The sequence below is a fragment of the Ciona robusta genome, chromosome 14, assembly GCF_009617815.1.
Source record: "Ciona robusta chromosome 14, ASM961781v2".
In the NCBI taxonomy this organism is placed as follows: domain Eukaryota; kingdom Metazoa; phylum Chordata; class Ascidiacea; order Phlebobranchia; family Cionidae; genus Ciona; species Ciona robusta.
The window spans coordinates 783,876-809,933 of record NC_143248.1 but is presented as its reverse complement, the minus strand read 5'-3'; the positions used below and the strand labels follow the sequence as shown (position 1 = coordinate 809,933).

At 36.8% G+C, this 26,058-nt stretch overlaps 1 protein-coding gene across 4 annotated transcripts; it reads left to right on the top strand.

The window, feature by feature from the left end:
- The first annotated feature begins 437 nt into the window (after positions 1-437).
- LOC149724695 (histone acetyltransferase p300-like) lies at positions 438-26,058 on the top strand. Of its 4 annotated transcripts, none has more exons than XM_089891965.1 (37): positions 438-2,312; positions 2,695-2,742; positions 3,035-3,852; positions 4,083-4,337; positions 4,491-4,574; positions 4,871-5,038; positions 5,443-5,542; positions 5,977-6,198; positions 6,459-6,596; positions 7,009-7,060; positions 7,354-7,461; positions 7,827-7,944; positions 8,281-8,362; positions 8,617-8,882; positions 9,213-9,311; positions 9,584-10,045; positions 10,476-10,638; positions 11,207-11,325; positions 11,601-11,840; positions 13,469-13,557; positions 14,000-14,110; positions 14,615-14,749; positions 15,017-15,238; positions 15,516-15,627; positions 16,155-16,303; positions 16,532-16,670; positions 18,436-18,630; positions 19,015-19,215; positions 19,578-19,742; positions 20,219-20,329; positions 20,563-20,781; positions 21,197-21,298; positions 21,613-22,581; positions 23,105-23,227; positions 23,856-23,996; positions 24,385-24,498; positions 24,656-26,058. In XM_089891965.1, exons 2-37 carry the CDS (start codon positions 2,700-2,702, stop codon positions 25,196-25,198), a joined length of 7,377 nt encoding a protein of 2,458 aa, XP_089748091.1. In that variant the 5' UTR covers positions 438-2,312; positions 2,695-2,699; the 3' UTR covers positions 25,199-26,058. The 4 variants fall into 4 exon arrangements, with proteins under 4 accessions (XP_089748091.1, XP_089748093.1, XP_089748092.1 ...); XM_089891967.1 differs by having other exon boundaries at positions 438-2,324; positions 19,066-19,215; XM_089891966.1 differs by having other exon boundaries at positions 438-2,324; positions 23,859-23,996.

The following is a 26,058-nucleotide window of genomic DNA, read 5'->3' as shown; positions in this document are numbered from 1 at the left end:
TAAAGTTCCTAGAAACCACAAAAACCACATTAATACATTTTACTATTTCTATTATGTTCGAACAAAATACAAATGGAAAGTGTTTTTTATACGATTGTAACGCAAATACTTTAAAGCTAAATTTGATCGTAATTTTTAATTTTAATCGGTTTAAAGACTGTATGAAAGGAGATTAAATGAAACCGTTATTCCAATTAAATGAATTAAAATCAATGGATTTAAAACTGCCAAATTTTCCCTTGTGTGTTTGAACGATAGATTGTGTATAATAATAAACAATAAATATAGTTTCAGTAACTTATAACTTCGATACAGTTTGTGTGGTTTGAATCATTGGTGACCAAGCAATATTGGGGACAACTCCTATATCAAGCGCGCCACTAGTGCCAAAAATTTAAGAGGCACCTTTGACCCCTTTTATGATGTCCCGGATGTAGAGGTAACAACAGCCGCCATCTTAACGGAAGAATTGGTCGTAGTATTTATGTTTACAATAGCTTAACTAAATAACTATATCAATTTTTACTTTTTTTCTCAAAAAAAGTTGAATATTTAGTCAGTTTATACAGAATATCCAAAGCAGCGTAAAAAGTGAAATTATCGCTTTTAAAAGTATTTTTAGGGCTCGATTGCGAATCTCGTAAAAATAAATCGCTATTACGCCAAATTATACCGGTGTAATAATGAACTGATACCGAATTTAACTGGGTCTTGTCCTTAACGTCCGTACAGTAAGTGAAAGTGGCCAGAAAGTAAGCGGTATAATAAGAATTGAGACAACTTTTAAATTTAATAATTTTTATTTTCGCACGCAGTTAGTTCGCGCTCCCCAGTCGGCGTTTAAGAAATTTTCGAATTTTTTTGGTTTGACAAAGCGAAAGTTTGTAATGTTAAATGTCATTTTAATAGACAGTGTGCCTACTAACTAAATATTTGGGTAATAACAGAACAAAGTTTTATTTAGTTACATTTTTAGCTGATTTAAAAATATTTTTTCTTGGTATGTGTTATATTAATGTACATAGTCATGTAATGTGCACATGTGTAATTTGTTCTTGCCAAGACAGATTAGGACATTTTAGTAGACTATAAATGTATGTAGCATTGTGATTAGGTTTGGTGTAATTTGTTATGTTTTATAAGTTAGTGTAAGCTTTGTAATGCAAAACATGGCTCCTTTATATATAGGTAACTTAATAACAATTGGCAAAGTTCCTAAAATTAAGGGTTTATTAGTTATTACAAAGCTGAATGTTTGGAATAAATTAATTGGTTGAATTATTTCGTACGCTAAAACATGTGGTGGATTCGCGCATATTTTTAAATATCAATGTTTATTTTTCCGACATATTACACTGCAATTCTGTATAGACTGCTAACAAAATATCATGGATTGGTTTACTGATGATAAAACACATTTACTATTTATTATGCCAGTTCCAGATTACATATGAAATTATTTTGCCATGTTTGTAACTTTTTGTTACTTTGAGCATTGTTAAGGTTTTACTTGTTGTTCGTTTTAGATAAATTTTGTTCCTATGTTTCTAACATTGTTTCAACTTAACTTAATCCTATAACTTAATCTGCCATGTGCAACTACTACAAGATCATTTCCACATGTCATAATACTTCTACTTCACTTAATCCCTACTATTTGTTGCAACGCACCAGTGATTTATTAACAACCTTTACTACAAAAATTGTATCTTTTGCTACAAACAAAAAGTAATAATAGAAATGTCAGTGAATATGCCACCAGCATTTCTTTCCTTTATATTCGCGATTGATGTTTGGGTTTTGACATTTAGTAAAACATTTTACTTAACATTAAAACAGTAAAGCCTGCTATGTATTACTTTTAAATAATACTCCACATCGTTGCAATGGAAAGTTTAGGACCTAATGTTTTAGTTTAGCTAGCTTATGTATACCAGTATGTACATTAACAAAATGGCCGTGTTCGTTAACTTTGTGGTGCTGTGCGATATAATTTCTTCCATAGTACACAGTAGTTAATGTAATAATAAGCAACATCTTTAAGGAGTTTGGTGTTTTTTGCTGAACTGTTTTTTATGCATGTTGTGTTTCACCAATTGCGTTTTGTACTAGAAATACCAGTACTATGTTGCAAGCGGTAGATTTTGTAAAAAACAAGCAGATTTTTGTAAAAAATGTAAACTGAGTGCTTTTCACAGGTTTTGTAAATATTTCAACTAATAGTATCCGATAAAACTATGTAATAGACCGTAAGTTTTAATAATGACAAGGATGAATAAATTTCACTTCTTGAAAAACGTTTTGTGATTTCTGTAAGTTGCAAAGTAAGTATGAACAGTGTGTAGGCGTTAAGCTTTTTTAAATCAGGATGTACATAAATTTCAAATGGTAAGAGCTTATGCTGGAGAAGCATATTCTTTTCCATGCGTAACGTTAATAAAGTTATTTGCTAGTTGTCACATTATTAATTTGTTATTTGGAAATAGACGAATCATTGCACTATCACCACTGTATAGTGTTTATTTTAAGACATGTTTCTAAGATTTAAATCGTGTGTGCATTTCTACTAGAGTGGGTACCCATGAATACCTTGATATATCCTGGGTATGGACACTTGCATAGCATACCCATGTTAGGCACCTATAGTGCATTGTATTTGTAAATGTTCTAATTTTAATCTTGTTTTTATTGTAGTAACCATGGCTGATGGTTCACCACCTTCGAAAAGACAAAAAACCTCAGGTAGATTTTTTTTGATAAATCTTAGATTAAATTTCTAATGTATTTATGCTAAAAGTTTCTATGATTTATGACTTGACTGTGAGTGTAGATTTTTTTTATTTTTGGGGGGATTTGCATGTAAAATGTTAATCATTATTTATTTACAAAATAAGGCTAGATTCTATCTTCTCAAAATTAAATATTGTCATTGTTTTTAAAACTTGACCGTTACGTGTTTTGCCAATTATTGATTCACTATTTCTCTGAAACAGTATCAATCTTTTCTAAAATTCGGATTTTTCCTTATTTCCAGATATATTTAGTCTGGAAAATGAACTACCAGAAGAACTCCTCTGTGGTACCCCAAGTGGGTTAACAAATGGGCCAACGGTGTCCACAGCGGCACCTCCGGTCCCCACCACCATCAATAATGGCCAAACCCAACCCACACCCCCCCAACCTCTTCCCACCCAAGCAAACACCCCTTCCATGCCCGCTCCTGCTTCCACAGCTTCAATGCAAAACAAACAAGTCACACAGCTACTGCAGACAGGCAGGGGGTCACCCAAGTACCCAGGAGGGACCCCATCCCCCGTAAACACAGGCACAAGTAGCCCCCGACCGTCCCGTGCCTCCCAACCACAACAAAGCCCCGCCTCTAACTCCTTAATGTCGATGCAAAGCCCCACAGGAGGCTCCAATATTAACAACATCAAATCACCAATGAATTCCTCAATGTCCGTTTCGATCTCACGATCAGGCGGCAACATGCGAACCACTCCCTCCCCTCGTGTCCAATCCACTTTAACATCATCCAACCCAACTATGATAAATGCAAGCTTGCCGACCACGGGTGTCTACAATAGAAACACTATAACTCCTCAGCAAATGACTCAACAAAACAATATGAACCAAGTTCAAAATGCAACCATGCAACAACAACAACAACAGCAACAACAATTACAACAACAACAACAACAACCACAGGTGTTTATAAATGGTCCAATGCGGCCTCAGATGTGCATGGCAACTGTACCAGGTATGAACGTAATGACCAGAGCCGGCCAACCACAAAATACAATGCAGATGCAAACCATGCAAGCCACTCCTGGTGTCACCAATAACATGCAGGTAATTTTAATTCAATTTATTCTGATTTTGTTTGTTTTTTTTTTCACTGTAAACTCTGAATAAATGAAGTGCACAATAATCTACATACTAAATTATATTTAATGATTGCTGCAACAATTTAGAGCCTAAATGCAATGCTAGATAATTTTTAACCTAATTCTTTACCAACCAGCATTAGTATTCTGTACTAACCAACTTTTAACCCCAATTCTGTACTAATTCACGATCAGACGCGAATGGCATTTCCACGTCCCAACAACAATCGTATTCTTGGAAATACCACGATGGTTAACAGCATGGTGCTCGGTACCCAACCCCAACAACCCAACAATATACCAATGAACAGCCAAACTGTGGTGGGATCCAACATGCAGCCCATGCATATAATAAACTCACATGATGGGATGCCCATTCGACAAAACATGTACCAGCAAAAGAATATGAACATGGGGCAACCCCAGTTTAATATCAACAACATGCAACAGGTTGGAATATTCGTTATTTAGAAAAACTTTAAAATAAAAAATCTAAACTCTTTATTAATTTTTTCGTTTTCTGTACAATATTAGCAGCATGTAGTAGGTTTGAATATTAGTTATTGTGAATAAATCTAGTTTATCATTTTTTTTTTCTACTAGAACCAAATGACGAACGTAACCATGCAGCATCCACAACAAAACCCAAACCCAATGATGCGAACGACACAGATGAATCCTATGCAGGTAATGTTTCTGGTCTGGCTAACCCAGAGGTTACGGGTTCAAGTTACATACGTGGTAACTTGTAAGCGGGCATGGGGTGTATAAAATAGAACACCCATGTTATAACGACTGTCATTGCCCCGTCATGTGAGGATAAATAAGTTACATACGTGGTAACTTATAAGTGGGCACGAGGTGTATGAAACAGAACACCCGTGTTATACCCACTGTTGTTGCCCCGCCATGCGAGGATAAATAAGTTACATTTGGACTCACCTATGTAAATTTGCTCTTATCTAATCCCATGCATTTCCCAGAATGTCCAGCAAACAGGAGGAATGGTTCAATCAGGGATGCAGCAAGTTCCACCTGCAGGTAACCGCATGCAATCAAGTGGCGGTGGGGTTGTGGACCCCGAGAAAAGGAAGTTAATACAACAACAACTATTCCTACTGTTACATGCACACCGATGCCTTAAAAATGCAGTAAGTTGATCTTAATATGATATATATATATATATATGCTAAGTTATCAATGATAAACTGTTATAAGCGAGTTTTTATATAAATTGTTTAAGTATATTCAAGTAAATATTCTTTAAATGTTATTTCGTTAAATACTTTAAAAATAATAAACTGTTATATGCTAAGTTTTTTTTTAAATTACCAAAATTCTCCAGTTAAGCCATGGATTAATTGGCACCACTTTCAATAGTTTTATTACTAATGCCAGTTGCCAATAGTTTAAATGAAGGTTTTAAACAAGGTTTGTTTTTTTGTAGTTGTTATCTAAACCCACATTCAGATAGTGTAATTTAAAGTTCAAATATACTTTATTGTATTGTATTTGAATGTGATTTTGCTAAATTTAATAATCCTAAACATTTCAGTCAACGAATGAGCCAAGCACATGTGCAGTACCTCACTGCCGAACGATGAAAAACGTACTTCAGCATATGAATACTTGTACCGAGGGGAAGCAATGCCAAAGTAAGATGTCTTGCCTTCGTCGGTTACAAACTTTTCTTGTTGACACTAATATGATATTTTATTCTGATTAGCATATGGGAACTTACCTTTAGGTTATCCCCCATTGCAAACCAATTCAGTTTATAACCTATATAACTGTGAAGTAAGATGATACAGTTAGCATGATATGCAAAATGCAATATTATCTACCAATTGGTTTAAGAAAACATGTCTCGTCTTACCCCATCTTACTATATTCATTCATTCCCCATATATCTAAATATGTATATAAATATATTGAAACATTTCTTATCTTACCCCAACCTACAATATAATAATTCTGATCTTTACCTTTACAGTTGCGCATTGTGCTTACTAGTGCAGTATGTTCAACTATTCATTCCTCCCCTTTGTTTAAAAACGTTTGTCTTTAATTCCAATCACCACCTTCACAGTTGCGCATTGTGCGTCCTCTCGCCAAATCATCTCCCATTGGAAGCAATGTAAACGTGAAGATTGTTCTGTGTGTCTTCCTCTTAAACAAAACCAGTCCAACTCAAACAACCCGAACGCGATGCACGATGTGACGCATAACAAACCAGGGATGTTTAACAGCCAGATAAACACCGCACTTCAATCTGTCCCTACACCACAGCAGAACCAATCCATGTTTATTGGTAACTATTACAAACTTTATACATTTAACTGGGTAATCAATAGGTTTGGACACCACTTGTGTGAAAAATAGGGCCTAAAATAGTTTAAATATAGTGTGTTATTACCACTGAACTTGTTGCTATGTGTAAAAAGATTCACATAGGTTATCCTAATAGATTCCAGGGCATATATGTTCCCATGTTAGACCCATCTGATTATAACGTTTTGACCTTTATAACTAGCGTAAACTATATATATTTTCAATGTTTTCCTTTGATAGGTCGTGGCAATGTAGGTGAGCCCCAACAACAACCTGGGCAACAAATAACTAAGAACTCCCATACTACCATGGCCCTTGATAAAAATAAAGTGCAAGAAGTTCTTGGCCTTAACAGCTCATGGAAACCTGCTCCTTCTGGTAAGTTTATGTTCTGTATGGGTCAGGTCCTACAGTGAGGCATGCCATGGGACCTTGGATTTAGACCAGAGTTGGCCCATATTACCCCAACATTGTAAATGCACATTCTATTCTGTACGTGTGAGGTCCTACAGCAAGGCTTGCCATGGGGCCTGGGATTTAGGCCACAGTTGGCCCATTACCCCAACATTGTATATGCACATTCCATTTTATATGGTTGAGGTCCTACAGTGAGGCATGCCATGGGCCTGGGCTTTAGGCCAGAATTTAATTCTTATTCAAGTTGCGAAACATTGTTGTATAACTTATGATAATAACAACTATCTAGAGTATTATCTCTAATATTATACTGGAACAAGTTTACAACAGCATATAATTAAGTAAAGACAAGCTAACAAGAATATTTCCGCAGGTGGAGCATTATCTACCCCTAGTTCCGTGCAAAACTCTGAAATAACTTCCACGTAAGTTGACTTGTATTATTCTGTATAGCAAAAGTAGGTTGGGGTAAGATGGGGCAGTAAGCAAAGTCTGTTTAACAAATTATGTAACCGTATCCTCATGCCTCTAAAGGGCATTGTTAGTTGTAAAAACACTATCAGGAAATATTGGATTTTGGTGCTACTGCTTAGTATATTGTGCGTCTATTCGCTAAATAGTAAACTATCCGAACGTGGTTTTAAGTTAAGAAATATGAAATGCCGACTGCAATTACCCTGCCATGCAGGATAAATAAGTTACATTCCTTCATTTATAGATCTGGTCAAGAAATGGCGGGTGTAGGACCCATGGCACAACCACGTACTGTACACCAATGGCATTCACAAGTGAAAGAAGAACTTCGAAATTATTTGGTGCAGAAGTTGTAAGTACACATGTTATTGATGGGTTAGGGTATTGTTTAGGATAAAAGCCATTAAATACAAGGAAACTTAACGTTTAGTGAAAGGCTAAGTTTTTATAGAAATTGCCATAATTATGCTCTTGTAATGTTTTCTTACGTGTCTCTTTTTTTATATTTCATTCTCTGTTTGATATTCAAATTGTCAAGCACAGGTTAAATAGGAAAAGTGTGATTTACATTTATAAGTATTTTCATTGCCTGGTAATTATACCAGTTGTGTTTATTTTAGAACGATTTTAATGCTTATGTGTTTATATAAGGTAACCTGATATATTGTGGTAGTATCTACATTATTATCTAAACTTGCATACTTGTTTTTTTTCCAGAGTTCAAAATATTTTCCCCACCCCGGATAAAATTTCAATGACGGATGTTCGAATGATTAAACTTCTTTCATTCGCTCGTAAAGTAGAGGGGTCGATGTATGAACAAGCCAGCTCAAGGGTGAAATATTGTTTATATTCGATATGTGCACTGTGGGAAAGTGGTTAGCACTCCTGCCTCTGAACCAGAAGTTACGGGTTCAAGGCTCGTCGCTGCTACTATTGTGGAAGTATGTGTCCTTGGGCAAGACAATTAATATCCAATACTCCAACCCAGTGGTCACTTATGGGTTGTTTATATTGTCAGCCATACAGAAAAAAACAATCACCCAATGATAACTTGTAAGCAGACACAAGGTGTATGAAACAGAACACCTGTGTTATAACAACTGTCGTTGCCCCCGTTATGCGAAGATAAAAAGTAACATTCTTCCATTCATTCACTTTTATTTATTAGGAGGAGTATTATCACCTTCTTGCCGAAAAGATTTATAAAATACAAAAAGAACTGGAAGAAAAAAGGCAAAAGAAGCCGCTAGGTATGGGTTTTTATCATTATATACATAGGTGCCCACTTTCCTAAAAACCAGGGTTGTCTTAAGGCGGCATGCTCATGTTAATACCTTTAATTGGTGTGTTATTACCAATTAACCTGTTACTATTTGTGTGTACCCATTATTCACACAGGATATCATAATTCATTCCAGAGTATTCATGCATAAGTACCAATGTTAGGTGCCTATGATTGTTGGCATAATTAACCCAACTAACTTAAATATCTTCCCCACCCCAGGTGCCATGAATGGACCTACCAGTGTTAGCCAACAACAACAACAACAACAACAGCAACAGCAACAGCAACAGCAACACAGATTGGCTGGTGGTTTCATGAACAAAGCTCCTGGTGGTCCAAGCCAACTACGGATGGTGAACCAAGTTAACAATGTTAACTATATGGATCAATCTCAAGTCAACCCAGCCAGTAATATCAACATGCCAACTAATGGTGTTGTAAACAACAATAATCCGAATACTCCACTGTCCGGAACAATACGCCAGGTTAGTTTGTTTGCTGTTGTGTTAATCTAAAGACACAAATTTAAAGTCTCAATTTTGGAACATTTTTACGCGACGCCCCAAGAATAGTTACAAAATTATATAACGGTATTCTTGCAACTTTAAAAGAGCGTTAATTGTTTAAAAAATATTGGATATTATGTGCAATTGTATCCATTTACCCCACAGTATTATATTAGTGAATAAAACAATAGTTAATACAACATTCCATTTTATATGGGTAAAGTCCCGCAGCCTGACACGCCATTGGTCCTAGGATTTATCCCAAGTTGCCCCATTACTCCAGTCAATATAACATTCTATTATTTGTAGTTTGCCCTCGCAATGAAGGAAATTGATTCTTCGAATGCAAATCGCCCTCCTATGACATCACCACCATTATCCAACAGCCCAATGACCATCACCAACCAAGTAAGTATTTAAATGTTTCGAGGATTCTATTCTGTATGGGTGAGGACCAAGGATTAGGCCAGGTTTTACAATTACACGAACAACGTTTGTCCGAAAGTAACGTGGGCGCAAAAGTTAAGATCTGATACTTAAAAAAGATACTTTTGTTTCTATTATTTACACTTACATCTGTAAAAATGGTTAAAAATGAAAAAAGGTATAAATAAGAAAATTTACTTTCAGATATGTTTATGTATAGATTTTGTTTTTAATGTGTACAAAAAAATTCGCAGCAATTTGGGACTACATCATTCTCAAACCAAATTCAAATCCCTGGAATGAACAACCAATGTCCTCCTCTTAACTCCTCCGATCCCAACATCCAACCTCCCAACAACAACTCCATGATGAATGAAACAACGCAAGATAATTCATTCATCCAACGCAGCCAACCAGGGATGAACAACAACTTCCAAAACTCCTTGCCCAACGTTACAACACAACAGCAAGGAAACCAAATGATGGCTGACGGAAACCTACCAGCTACTATGGGGTCAATAAACAACATGAAACCTGCAGTAAACATGCAGACTACTACCACTACCTCTATGATAAGCACCAGTTCAACTGAAACTGGGTCCCCGCTATCGTTTGTAACAATTCCCACGCCCACTAGCACCAAAGTCTCACCAACTCCATTTATAAATAGGAAGCCATCCACTGAAGCAGGGAAATCCATGGGAAAATCCATAAAGGTAACTTATGTAAAAATATTGAAGAATTGATATGCATTTTGCCAACTTAAGTTAAGGCTTTTTAAACTGGGGGTAACAAGCTTTAGGGGTCACCGAAAGTTCACCAATTTTCCACTAAGTATTTCATATATAGTAGGGTGGGGAAGATGGGATACCTTTAGCACAGAATATCCAAATATCCTGATTCCTGATCGTGTTTTAAACAACTAACACCAGTCTATGGAAGTCAAGGAGATACGGTTTTATAATTCTTTGAATTTTCTTTGTTTACTACCAAATGTTACGAGAAAACAGAATGAAACCCTACTATATTAAGCAATTAACCGTGAAGGGTTGTGGAAAAGTACAGTAGATTCAAACTAAAGGGTCACGACATAAAAGTAAAATATTCTCATATCTATAAGTTTTCTTGACCCAATATACTACACAGATGGAACCAGACGCTGATGGTAAACCAATAGGAAGTACAATGAACAACACATCAGCATCTGCCACCTTTATTAAAACAGAACCAAACATCAAAAGTGAATCAACGACAACCACTGTTGCAACTAAAGCTGCTGCTTCTACCAAAGTTCCACGACCTGCAAAAGGTTTGTTTGGTGCTTTTTTACATCTGATATACAATGTATTAAGCTAGGGATGTCTCTGGCTTTTTACCCCTTGATTGCCGTACTTTGGTATAATGAGAAATTACTGTCTCCAAACAAATAACTAGTCAATGAAAAATAAATTTCCTACACACATTCATCAAGTTATAGCCACAAACTGTCAGCTGTTTAAATGTAACTGCAATTTTAACACTGTTATCTCAAGTTATTGCTTAAAAAAAAAAAAACGTGACACCTATACACATAGCAACACCATTAACACATACTTACCCTCACCTACAGTGCTATAGCAACAAAACAAGAGTTATTTAACTTAACTGCATGTTAACAGCGTATTGGGATATCTTGTGTCATTTAACTTCTGCCCAACATTTTCTTTACTCTGTGTTAGACAATATGGTTCTTAGTAGTTCTGCAGTGGTACTATTTCTATTCCTTTTTATTTTATTGTTTTTCCATCTTTAATGTGATTTTACTTCAATTTTGAAAACTTTGTAACTTAACAATGTCACCCCAACCCACATACTTACTTTACCCCACCCTCCCACAGTGTTTCCCCCGAACGAATTACTCCAAGTCTTAATGCCGATAGTTGAGAAATTGTTCAAGCAAGACCCAGAATCCATTCCTTTCCGTTATCCGGTGGATCCAGATAGACTCAATATACCAGTAAGTTGTATTATTTTAAACCATAGGCGCCAAACTTTTTCTAATTCAGGGGAGGCAGGGATAGTTTCACTGTATTATAAATCTACTTTTTTGGTTGTAAAGTTAACTTGTAATAAATTCTGCGAATCTGACCCTGATCTGGTGCTCATAGAGTTGAACGATTCTTGTGTAAAGTAATACAGTAAGAATTTGGTGCGTTGTTACATTTTCGTAGCAGGAAATAGTAAACAGCAGAAAAGTTAAATATTTTCATTAAATGTTGTTTTAATTTTCAGGATTATTATGACATCGTGAAGAATCCTATTGATCTCACAACTATTCGTAAAAAGCTTGAAGTTGGAGAATACCAGGAGCCATGGGAGTTTGTGAACGATGTGTGGTTGATGTTTCACAATGCTTGGTTGTATAATCGCAAAACATCAAGGGTGTATAAATACTGCACGAGGTTAAAGGAGATCTTTGAACAAGAGATCGATCCAGTTATGCAAGAGCTTGGTTACTGTTGTGGTAGAAAGGTGAGATTATGTTTATTGGTGTAATGTTATTGGTTCATGTCAGAATTCACCTCAACTTTTAAAACGGGGGTGCTAAATCATATGAAATCACCCCAGTTTCATTGGTCTAACCCGTGTTATATTAGGGGTTCATTTCACCCGAACTTTTAAAACAGGGGTGATATTATATGTTTTCGCATCTCAGTTTTATAGTTCTATTGTTATTGGTGCCTAGGATGGTATGTCATCATAACTTTTGAAACAGGGGTGACATTTTATGTGTTAGAGACCCAGTTTTGGGTGTGAAACAGCTTTATTCTGCTGTTATGTCTATACAATAGGGATGGGCCGAATCGAATCCGAATCCGAATATTCGGCGTTGTTCGACGCATTTTTAGGTATTCGATCGAATCCGAATATGCGTGGTCGAATCCGAATACTTTCTATTGCCCACGAAATACCACACACATACTACTAAATTCGCCAAAACAGTAATTTCGTGATCGTCTGAATATAAAAAATCTTGATTTTACAACCAACAATTACGCGGGTTTCACATTAGAGTTTATAACGTAACTCAGTTCACACAAATTTCGTTCGAATTTACTCTAAGAAAGTAACGAATCGCAGCGCCTACGAACTACTTAATGGCCTATGTTTCCGCGTATGATTTGGTAATTAAAAGCGAAAAATCGTAAAACTATTTTTATTTTAATATTGCAAAATCTTCTGTAACAGTTATAAATAAATGTTGTTTAAATTTTGTTAACTTGAATTAACCAGTAGCAGTAGTTAATTCTACATCTCGTAACAGTGCAATTCACGAAACTCGTAGTCTTGTGCGGTCTCTTTGATCGTGAACCACGTGTTCGTTTGATCGGAAACCACGTGTTTTGTGGAATTTTTATTAACGCGCCTTCAGACTAAAACCGAACTTGTTCGCGTGCGCCTTTTCTCCTTAATGACGTTATTAGCTTTCGGCCTCCGCCTATTCTTTATGGCGCACTCTCAGAAGCTTAGCTTTATACAATGTCCGATTCCATATTTAAAAATTAACGAAACTATTACAATTTATAAATTTTACATGCCTGGCTACAGGTAAAATACGATAAAACAAAATATGAATTAAATTCGACCGTATTCATAACGAAAAATCTACTGGTCAATACAACGTTTTAACTTTGTACTTCTGGATCCTATAATGGTGTAGAAATCGAGTAAACCTTTGATGGCATGTGGCCAATAGCCGGTGCGTCGCCTTTTATATGCACTGCCGGCGTTGATTGACAGGTTTTTAATTAATTTCTCGGCTCGCAGATAACGCTACGATAGAACGCTACCAATAGAAACGACGCTGGATATGCACCGGTTATACAATTTCATTTGTTTCACCGCAGTAAATTAGTTGAATGACGTCATCGAATATTCGGATTCGATCGAATATTAGACCCTAGATATTCGGATTCGTCGAATCCGAATAGTTTTGATCTCAGCCCATCCCTACTATACAAACTATTATTTTTATTTGGTTTCCGACTAAATTTTGTTATGATTTAAAGAAAGGTTAAATAAGCTTAAAATAAAACTAAACAAAGCATTCATATAATATATATAGTTTTAAAATTTTAAACTTAATTTTTATTTTCTAGCTTGAGTTTATGCCAATGACGTTGTGTTGTTATGGGAAAGCATTGTGTACGATACAGACTGGTGCTGTATATTATGAATATCAGAACAGGTAAGAATGAGCAGCATGAAGAATATGTGTTTTGCCATAATTATAGAACACATAACGTTAGAATTTTATTAACTTTTGGCTAATTTATTTTATAATCACCCACAAAGTTACGCCTGTTGTAACTTGTAAGCGGGCACGAGTTTTACGAAACCGAAAACCTGTGTTTTACGACAGTTATTGCTTCGTCATGTGATAAAAAAGGTTACATACGTGGTAATTAGTAAGCAAACACAAGGTGTACGGAACAGAATACCTGTGTTATAACGACAGTCATTTTCCTGCCATGCGAGGATAATTAAGTTACATACATGGTAATTCGCAAGTAAACACGAAGTGTATGACACAGAACATTTATGTCACAACGACTGTCGTTGCCCCGCCATGAGAGAATAAACAAGTTCCACATGCACCCATACACATGATAATTCCTTTATTTTTCAAGTTCCCCAAAATATGGTTTGTTATCGGATCGTTACGATTTCTGTGAGAAATGTTTCAACGACATCCAGGGTGACCTCGTCTCACTAAGTGATGAACCTGGCCAAGGATCAAAGTAAGTTGTATTTATTTCTTGTGTGTTATCTAGGGTTCGGTTACTTTTACAAATAAAAACTTTAAATTTTTTTAACTTTCTACATTTTAATATTTTCATTTATTTTTTCATCCCATTTTTCAGTAAACAAACACTATATAACCGTATCCCTGCCACTCTAAAAGAGCGTTGTTAATTGTTCAACACATCCAGGCAATTTGAGATATTGTGTGCCCAGTATCCACCTTACTCCACAGTACTATGTATCTTTCTAGTTCAGTACCTAAGCCTATATATAGTAGGGTGGGGGAAGATGGGACACTTTTGGCGCATAATATCCAAATATCCTGATCGTGTTTTAAACAATTAACAACGGTCTATGTTAGTCATGAGGATACAGTTTTATAATTCTTTGAATGTTCCTTGTTTACTACCAAATGGAACGAGAAAATAGAGGTTAAATGTGTCCCAACTTCCCCATCCCACTATGTATATATTTAGTTTCAATATTTAATTTTTTTTTAGTTCGGTGCCAAAACGAGATTTTATGAAGAAGAAAAATGACGTTCTTGATCCCGAACCGTTTGTCCAATGTGATGAATGCGGAAGGAAGCTACACACCATATGTGTGTTATATAATCCACAAATATGGCCGGAAGGGTGGGTCTTTTTAAAGATATTACAATTTTACAGATAAAGCAATTTATTATAAAAAGCGTAAAAAATTGTTAAAAAATTATTTAATCCTAATGTACACCTAAATAAATGTTTTAATTAACATGGTGAAATATACACTGGGAATGTATATTTAAAAACCAATATAAAATTAGGCTTCTTTCTTGTGAAAACGATCAAATATTTAGTTTGTAAAATGTTTTGACTTAAATTTAAAGTAGGTAAAAACTGACTAAACCATATCCCCTCCAGGTTTGTGTGTGACAATTGTCACCGGAGCCGTGGCAGCCAGCGGAAGCCGAACAGGTTCATGGCAAGCAAGTTGCCACACAACAAACTTAGTGAGCACATTGAACACAGAGTGAACAGCTATCTCAAGCGACATGATACAAATAACGAAGCTGGTTATATTCACATTCGTTCAGTCTACAGTGGAGAGAAAACGGTTGAAGTAAAACCTGGGATGAAGTCAAAGTAAGATAGATGTTCTATTGGGTTTATTACTATTCTATATGGTTGCCGTATTACAGTAAGCTATGTCATGGGACCTGGGACTTGGTCCATTACCCAAACATTGTATATGAACATTCTATTCTATATGGGTGAGGTCCTATAGAGTTGGTCTATTACCCCAACATTGTATATGAACATTCTATTCTATATGGGTGAGGTCCTATAGAGTTGGTCTATTACCCCAACATTGTATATGCACATTCTGTTCTAAATCACCTAACCAACTTTTAAACTTCAGGTTCGTTGATTCAAAAGAAATGCCGGAGACTTTCCCCTACAAGGCCAAGGCTTTCTTTGCGTTTGAGGAAATAGATGGGGTCGATATCTGTTTCTTTGGTGTCCATGTGCAGGTAACAACTAATGTATATTACTGTAGTGGTAGTAACAGTGTTTAATATGCAATGTAGATAAAAGTAATTACGCAATACCAAATGTGACCCACCAAGTTTTAGTCGCCAAAATCATTTAGTGGCTGCATCCGGCATGAAAACATGAACGTTTTTTTGCGCAATGTTTTCGCTCATATATATATTTATTGTTGCGTTACATTTCCTGATGAAGTCTTGTCGAAGGGCAGATGAAACAGTTTTAGCCGCTAAAAGATTATTTACATTATGCCTGGTAGCAGAAGTAACAGAATATTTGCTGTTTTTAAACTTTGCAAATGCTATGAAAATTGCAAATTCGTTACACACCAGATAAAAGGATTATATATTATGCCTGGTAGCAGAAGTAACAGAATATTTGATAATTTTAAACTATGGAAATTTGCTGCTATGTTATGAAATTTATTTATATACTAGATGAAATATTATTTACATTATGCCTGGTAGCAGAAGTAACATAACATATACCTTAATACTTTACCTTTCACCAGGAATACGGGTCTGACGCTCCAATACCAAACCAAAGACGAGTGTATCTATCGTATCTTGACTCAGTTCATTTCTTCCGTCCACGACACCTAAGAACGGCTGTCTATCATGAGATTCTGATCGGATATTTTGAATACTGCAAGAATTTGGGGTAAATTAGTTTCAATCTGATAAAAAGTTGTTATTTTAGTTATATATATATATATATAGGCTATAGTAAATTGATTCTAATTTTTTTGTAATTTGCTTTTTTGTTTATTGTTTGAAAGTAAAACTACTTTTTATATTAGATGCATTTTTGTTTGTTTTTTTGGATAAAAATTGATTTTTTTATGTTTTGAAATTTTAATTTTCCTAACTAGACACCATTGTTTTTTAGATACGAGTTCGCCCATATTTGGGCTTGTCCTCCAAGCGAAGGAGATGATTACGTCTTCCATTGCCATCCTCCGGAGCAAAAGATCCCAAAACCAAAGCGATTACAAGAATGGTACAAGAAAATGCTGGACAAAGCAATTGTAAGCGTTAATATTACTTTATATTGTAGCGGTTGCAGAATGTTGTATTGGAGCGGTAAGCTAAGAGGGTGAATGACCACAAGGCGCGGTATTTATACGGAAGATAAACGTGAGAAAAAGGCACTCGAGTACGCGTCGGCGCACACACAAGTGGCGGGCCGCCACAATATTATATTTTGTTTGGGGATGTTTTATAATTTGTTGTGATTTTATTTTGGTGGAGATTGGAACAATTTTAAAGTGTTCAATAAGCTATGTCTAATATACTGTCTTGGCAAATAGGAGGGGTGTTGTAGATAAAGTTAAATAAAGCATATGTGTCTTAAACTCTTAAGTGTTATTAGTTTATGTATCTAATTCTTAAGTAATAATGTGTGTAATTTTTTACCTCATCAATCATTGTATTTGATCATTAATGTTACCTAAACTACCTTTTCTAATGCATAACAGCAGTAAAATATATTCAAAATCGATATAAATGTTACCCACAGTACTATACATTTGGAGTTATCTAATTATCTACATGTTACTGTCTAAGAAAATATTGCTGTATAAAAAATGCACTTTAAATTAGGGATGGGCTGAGATCAAAACTATTCGGATTCGACGAATCCGAATATCTAGGGTCTAATATTCGATCGAATCCGAATATTCGATGACGTCATTCAACTAATTTACTGCGGTGAAACAAATGAAATTGTATAACCGGTGCATATCCAGCGTCGTTTCTATTGGTAGCGTTCTATCGTAGCGTTATCTGCGAGCCGAGAAATTAATTAAAAACCTGTCAATCAACGCCGGCCGAGTGCATATAAAAGGCGACGCACCGGCTATTGGCCACATGCCATCAAAGGTTTACTCGATTTCTACACCATTATAGGATCCAGAAGTACAAAGTTAAAACGTTGTATTGACCAGTAGATTTTTCGTTATGAATACGGTCGAATTTAATTCATATTTTGTTTTATCGTATTTTACCTGTAGCCAGGCATGTAAAATTTATAAATTGTAATAGTTTCGTTAATTTTTAAATATGGAATCGGACATTGTATAAAGCTAAGCTTCTGAGAGTGCGCCATAAAGAATAGGCGGAGGCCGAAAGCTAATAACGTCATTAAGGAGAAAAGGCGCACGCGAACAAGTTCGGTTTTAGTCTGAAGGCGCGTTAATAAAAATTCCACAAAACACGTGGTTTCCGATCAAACGAACACGTGGTTCACGATCAAAGAGACCGCACAAGACTACGAGTTTCGTGAATTGCACTGTTACGAGATGTAGAATTAACTACTGCTACTGGTTAATTCAAGTTAACAAAATTTAAACAACATTTATTTATAACTGTTACAGAAGATTTTGCAATATTAAAATAAAAATAGTTTTACGATTTTTCGCTTTTAATTACCAAATCATACGCGGAAACATAGGCCATTAAGTAGTTCGTAGGCGCTGCGATTCGTTACTTTCTTAGAGTAAATTCGAACGAAATTTGTGTGAACTGAGTTACGTTATAAACTCTAATGTGAAACCCGCGTAATTGTTGGTTGTAAAATCAAGATTTTTTATATTCAGACGATCACGAAATTACTGTTTTGGCGAATTTAGTAGTATGTGTGTGGTATTTCGTGGGCAATAGAAAGTATTCGGATTCGACCACGCATATTCGGATTCGATCGAATACCTAAAAATGCGTCGAACAACGCCGAATATTCGGATTCGGATTCGATTCGGCCCATCCCTACTTTAAATTAAACATTGTATTCACCAGGTTGACCAGGTAGTGCTTGAATACAAGGATATTTATAAACAAGCCAAGGACGATCGCTTACAAGCTGCGAGGGAACTCCCGTATTTCGAGGGCGACTTCTGGCCCAATGTATTAGAGGAGAGTATCAAGGAGTTAGAACAGGAGGAGGAAGATCGGAAACAAGCGGAGGCGAATGAACAAGCTGCTGCTGAAGAGGTGGGTTCATGGTGGTTGTCTGATTGTGATAATCAATATTTTACTCATTGCTGTATCGACTTCATCTTAAAAGTAGACTAAGGTTAAATGCAGACAAAGCAATGTTTATGTACATCTTACATCTGTACCCAAATTGTCTTTTTAGTGTATCATAATTTTACCTGTTATGTCTTGAATGAATGTAACTTGCATGCATGGCTGTGAAAACGACAGTCGTTATAACACGGGTGTTTTGTTTTATACACTTCGTGCCCACTAAGGTACACCTTAAGTGTAGACCAGACTTATATATAGGTTTTGTGACTGTTATTATTATATGACAAGCCGTGGTATATGCTGAGCTAAGCTTTGCATAAAGTCCATCGATTGCCGTTTTTACCACAGGCCTCACGCCATGCACGATTATTCAAGTTCACCCCCCTTCAATCCGAACAGGGCCCCCCAAACTCGAAGAACGATAAAAAACAGAAGACAAAGAAAGCAACCACAAAGAAAGCTTCACAAAGAAGCGCGAAAAAGAAAATCCCACAAGTGGCGAACGATTTGACCGATAAACTTTATCAAATCATGGAAAAACATAAAGAAGTGAGATTGTGTTGATGTAAATAGGGAGTTGCCACATACATTATCAACTGATAACAATGGTTACTTAACGAATCCTTCTTAGTTTATAATGCAACAAAACGCGGCACTGAGGCTTGAACAACATGCAGTAAATGAATCAAAAAATTAGTTTTCAAAAATTCAGTAGCAATTAGATTCAAAAAAAATGTGAATACCTAATAAGTTGAACAGAATCTTTCACTCCATGTTTTGTTTATGTTAAGACTTTATATAACTGGAAGGTTTTGGTGTGTTACCCCCAAAAATTATGTCAAAAAATGTGTAGCCCCCCTGTCTTTATAAATATGTTGAAAAGTTGTTAACCCAGTTTTTTTTCACCCCAGGTTTTCTTTGTTATCCGTTTACAAGCTGCCGACACGATAAGTAAGCTTGGTTCGATAGCCGACCCCGATCCGCTGATGCCGTGCGAGTTGATGGACGGGAGAGATTCATTCTTAACACTGGCTCGCGAGAAACATTATGAATTCTCATCGCTACGGAGGACAAAGGTAAGTGTGGGGTTATAATACATGGTTGTTGGCAGTTGTGCAGCCAGGGGAGGTTTAGGGGGTCACCCCCCTTTTAACCCCCCCAAAAAAAAAAAAAATTTGAACATTTTTTTATTTTAACCCTCCTTCCCTTTTTTTTCTGTCTGCGCCACTGGCTGTGGGTGTATGAAACATGGAAAAATGAACAAAAGTAATTGACTTGTTGTTATTGTGGTAAATATGTACCTTTAAATTTCCCCTGTAACTTTGTGGGTGCTTTTTGTGAAGATTTTTTTATTTTGCAGAATTGATCACAGTTCTTGTATTTAAAAATAAATTGGTTTTGTATATTATGCTTGTAGAATATAATAGATACGTAATTGATACAATTATTATAACCCAGCTAGATATACAAGAATGAAAAACAAAAATTCCTATTTTTGTATATATTAGTTGTAAAATACTTTTGATGTTCATTTTTTGCTGTTATATTCCAGTGGTCAACAATGGCTATGTTGGTGGAACTCCATGTTCAAGGGAAGTTCGATTATACTTGTAATAATTGTAAGAACAGGATAGAAGCTCCATATCACTGCACAGTGTGCGAGGTATGTATATCTTTATATTTGCGGGAATTATCTTTTCTTGTAGAAAATATAATTTTTTAGGCTTTTTTGTATTTTCTAAAAGTGAGTTTCTATAGTAAAGAGTTGTTTGATTTATTTTTAGACTTTTGTTTTTGAACATTTTTTTAGTTTTTTTTTAGTTTTATACATTTTTGGACTTTTTGTTTTAGAGTTTACTCGTTTACAGTTTTTAACCAAATTATGTCTATTTTCAGGACTTTGATCTATGTAGTACGTGTTGGGGTCAAATCGGGCACGAGCATAAGATGGAACAAATGGGTCTCGCATTGGGTGTTGGGTCCCCTGGCCCCGGGAGTGGTAACTTGGAAACGGGGCGTACACGCGCTGTGCAACAATGCATTAACTCCCTTGTACATGCTTGCCAATGTAGAAATGCTAACTGTAACTTACCTGCTTGCCCAAGGATGAAAAAGGTAGTTATTTTATTAAGTTTATTTTAACTTAATAGGCAAAATCGTAACCCAGCTAGAATGGTGGTTATCTTACTACGTTTTGATACTTTAACTTAGAGTTCTAGTCAAGCTAAATGTTAATATAAGTTTCAATTCAAACGTGACATCTCCTATGTAAGATACAATTTTCATTAATTTTTAAACATTTTGTTTAAACTTGTCCTTTTTTCTGGTCAGTTTTAATACTAACTCATGTAAGAAAAAATTTTCTTTTGTTTCTCATTAAAAAAAACACCCATTTTCAGCAATGGGTGTTGTGTATATATAAGTTATCATCGCTTATTAATGTTAATTTTATTTTATTTATAGTTACACATTTGTTGAATAGCTTTGGTGACAATATATATAGGAGTTTACTTACTTATTAATATTACAGATTGTGACACACACGAAGAGCTGTAAGAGGAAAACCATTGGAGGTTGTCCGATTTGTAAACAAGTTATTGCTCTGTGCGTTTACCACGCCAAGATTTGCCAGGTTTGTGATTCACACATTGAATGTATTGTTAGAATTTGGTCGAATAAAACTAGAACCAACTTTGAATAAAAATAACAAAAGTAAAAAAATACATTGGGCCAAGTGTGGCCTAAATCCTTAAGGACTTTACCCATATTGAATAGAAAAGAAAATAGTAGGTATTTCACCTCAGGAACCTAAATGTACTGAACAAAACCGTTTTATTTTGCGGCAAAACATTAAAGAAACTGTAACACATGATTAATGCTCAATGTACAGTCTGGAGGTTTATCAATAATTATCTTTAGTTTTATGTTAAATCTATTTGATCCCAGGAACCTAAATGCGCCGTTCCATTCTGCTACAACCTCAAGATGCGAATGAAGAGACAGGAGAAGCAACATCGGAGACAGGAGTCCTTCCTTATGAGGAGGAGGATGGCCATCATGTCGGCAACATCCGCACAACAAGGACCCCACACACCGGGTGCGGATGTTAACGCAGCCCCCGCTACACCAAAGCAAGAACAACCTGCAACCCCTATCAATAACATGGTGGGGCCTGGAACCCCTGGCTCGCAGCATGGGGGACCTGGAACCCCCAACGCAGGGGGAATGGGAATGGCTAAGCAGTTACCTGGTACCCATTTAGTCTCGCCCCATGGGGGAAAAGGCATGCCGCAACCCACTATGCCCCAACAGCAGATTAGAACGAATGGTCCAATGGGCATGATGAACCAGATGTCCGGTGGTTTAGCTTCACCAATGTCGATGCAACACCAGATACAGATGCCACAAAACCAGATGAACATGATCAGTCCATCGCATCCCAACGTACCAACTTCCTACCAAGGCAATGTTAGGTTTGGTCCCCCACGTGAGGCAGTAATGGCTGCGAAACACGCAGAGGAACTTGCCAGAGCATCAGCTAACTCTGGCCCCCGCGCTACTGCCCCTGTGCAAGGGGGTTTCCCTCGCGCAGTGGGTCAAACGATGACCCAACGCCCAATGATGAACCCCAACACCATGCAGGGGCAGTGGGGCGGCCAACCGCAAGCCACTAACAACTTTAACTTGCGTCAATCCTCCATGGCGAACATGGCAAACGTAGCTTCTACCAACCAGCAGAATATCGGGATTCCCCGTGGGGTAAGTCCCGGTCCCAGCATGCCAGTTATGAAACCGGGGAATTCCGACAAACTTCGGAAATTAATAACGAAGAACCCGGAACTTGCTGCGAGAGTGATTCAACAAACTCGTCAAAACCGACACCAACCCCACCAGAATGTACTTACTGTACAGCAGGTAATGTTAGCCATACATGTTTATATGTGTGTTATATATACTACCTTTGGGGTGATGGGCAATTTCTGGCCTAAATCCTGCCTTTGAAAGTCTGCAAAACTTGTAATAAATTCCGCGAATCTGACCCTGATCTGATGTACAAATAGTTGAACGATTCTAGTATAGTGAAATGCAGTAATGATCTGGTGCTACGAAAACATAACCAACAAAAATCAAGTCCAACCACTAGTAGTACTCATGTGATTTCTGTTGGTTACGTTTTCGTAGCACCAGATCATTTAAGTCTGCATTGAACAAATCGTTATACTAGTATACTTTATCATGGGTGTTTGTATAAAACCGCATTCATGGATAAAAGTATTGTTGGTAAAAATGATAAATTTACTTCATTATACACTTTTAACTCGCATAAAGTTTTTCAATGTTTTGGTTTAACTGTTGGCTAAAAAGTAACAGTAACATACTTGTTTAACTGTTTATTTCATGTTCCACAGTTTTAGTTTAACCAGTTAACATTACACAGGGTGGAGTTGGGGGGAATATGGGTCAAAACATCGTCCACACGAACGCACCGATGGGACAAAACATCCGGATGCCGAACATGAATCAACAAACTGGGAACATGAACCTTCAACAAATGCCACAGGTTTGTGTTTGAAATTGTCCAACTATGGCGTAACTTGCTTTACTGTAGAACCTTACCCATATAGAATAGAATGTGCATATACAGTGTTGGGGTGATGGGCCAACTCTGGTCTAAATCCCAGGTCCCATGACATGCCTCACTGTAGGACCTCACCCATATAAAATAGAATGTGCATATACAATGTTGAGGTAATGGGACAACTCTGGCCTAAATCCCAGGTCCCATAGCATGTCTCATTGTAAGACCTCACCCATATAAAATAGAATGTGCATATACAATGTTGGGGTAATGGGACAACTCTGGCCTAAATCCCAGGTCCCATAGCATGTCTCACTGTAGGACTTCACCCATATAGAATAGAATGTGCATATACAGTGTTGGGGTAATGGACCAAAAGGTTTAATTTCGTGCTGGTTTGACATTGTCTATAAATGGTGTAGCTACCACGCTTCTTTATCCAAATAAATGTAAATAAATGACATTATGTTTCATCCAAAAGCAAGTTTTTAGCACTTTTTGTTTTTCAACAGTCAAAGTTTACAAATCATATTCAAGTGAATATTTTAAAATATAATCTCATTTTACTATTGTTGCAACAACATGGAATAACAATGACTATTATTCCCAGCAGATCCAAGGTCAAATGAACAACGTGCAACATATGCAACAACGACAACGGTGGTTACAACAACAACAACAACAGCAACAACAACAACAACATCAAGGCCAACCACAACAATTCCAACAACCAGCACCCCCATATTCACAGGTGGGAATAACTGATTGTGTTCGATGAATTGTGTTTTTAAACTCCTGGTATAAATGGGTGCCGTGGCACAGTGATTAGCGCACCTGTCCCTAGCCGAAAGGATTACAGGGTCAAGGCCCAATGCAACTACTATTGTGGACCTGTTTGCACTTGTACAAGATACTTAATGGCAATTGCTCCAACCCAGTGATCACTTATGGGTTGTCTAAATTTTCAGCCATACATAAAAACAAAGGAATCACAAAATTACACACATGGTAACTCAGAAGCACAAGGTGTATGAACACCGGTGTTATAACGACTGCCGTTGTCCCACAAGATTGCATGTCATCTTGTTGCTTCAAACACATAGTAACTTGATTTTGTTCGTAACGTTATTGTTTCACAGGCTGTTGCGAACCAACGCATGGTGCCGGGTGCCAACACAACAACTGCCATGCAAATAAGGTTACAACAACAACAACAACAGCAACAACAACAGAGGATAGTTAGAAGCCAGAATGTAAGTTGAAGAAAAGAAAATTAATGTAACTTATTTATCTTCGCGTGGTTGGGCAGCGAGTCGTTATACCACGCTTCTGTTTCATATTTTCATGCCTTTTTTGTGTTGTTTTTCAATTGTGTAATTGAAGGGTTTTAAATAACTTGTTGTTTATTAGATGGGAATGCGAATGCAGAATAACATGGGGCAGATAATGCAAACACAGATGCCACAGAGTATGAACAGTTTAAACCAACCTACCATGATGGGACAACAGGGCGGTCAACCTCACCAAGTTATGATGCAACAAAATGTGGCAAACCAACACCAGCAGATGAACATGCAGGGCATGCAGAGTGGCATCGTGCACCAGAACGTGCCGCCGTCGCGGCCTCCCTCACAACCCATGCCACAGGGCAGGTTGCCACAGATGTCGCCACATGCCACGGGTAATACAAGGACGACCCCTCTTTCAGGGCAGGTGCAAATGGTGAACCAACCTGCTGGTATGATGCACGGAACCATGGGAGGTGCACCTATGGAACAACACTTCAACAACAACCAGCCTATGATGTCTGGCTTCACTAGGACTATGGGTGGCATGAACAACACGATGGGTCATAATATGGTGTTTGCTGATGGCAGCAACCAGCTTTCATCAGGGCAAGACATGATGGCAAGCAGTGATGGGTTGGAGAAGTTTGTTACGAATAATGAATAAGCAATACTGATATCTAGTGTTGCTGGCCACTTATTTTTTCTTCTTTCTTCTAATTTATGCAGGTTTTTCTATCGAACGTCAGAGCAACTCCTGTTTTTCTAAGCCATGATGTTCATTCATTTATGAAAAAGTTTTGTTTTATTTTTTATGCATCTTACGAATCGGCCTGCGAGTTTATAAAATGGCGCCATGTTTTTCTTTGTATAAATAGCAGAATACTGTTGTTGCTTTTGGAACATTTCAGAGCATTTCTATTCTATAATTGTTGGATTTTTATTTTCGCCGAAAACTGTTGCTTGCCTCGCTAGCAGTGAGGATGAACAAACAAGGGATCCCCTGTCGTGGCATGACGTCCTTCAAGTGACTGTTATTGAAAATGATGCCGATCATTTTCTGCGGTTATTTATTTTTGTACAGTGGCTCCCAATTGCACGCCAGGTCGGATGTGATACTGTGTTACACTTTGCTTTTAATCAACCCATTGTACTCGAACATGGATTAACACTCGGAAACATTGGTACTTTCAACTCTATTTATTGGCACCCTGGCTAGAGGTGCTTGTATCCCAACATAATAAGCAATATACAAAAGGCAGCCGAGTTGTTACACTGCCCCACTTCGTTTTTACCAGATATTCATATTTTTTCTTGGTTGACAAAAACGCTTATTTTAATGCAGTCACCAATCTAAGTCAGTGGTGTGTTGCGCAATTTGCTGGCTCCTCTTCATGTAGCCAGTTCGTAACTTGCGTAAAATGAAATCGTGCAACACTTTCTAAACTTTTTTCGTATTATTTCTTTTTAAGATTATATTAAATGCCTGAAATAAAGTGTACATTAAATTGGCAAGGGCCTTCAAAA

Bases quoted from the DNA above. Each gene is read 5' to 3' on its own strand.
- LOC149724695 (XM_089891965.1), top strand. From the start codon at position 2,700: ATGGCTGATGGTTCACCACCTTCGAAAAGACAAAAAACCTCAG. The intron at 7,945-8,280 runs GTGAAATATTGT...TTTATTTATTAG, and splicing joins ATGAACAAGCCAGCTCAAGG to GAGGAGTATTATCACCTTCT. The intron at 19,216-19,577 runs GTGAGATTGTGT...TTTTCACCCCAG, and splicing joins TCATGGAAAAACATAAAGAA to GTTTTCTTTGTTATCCGTTT.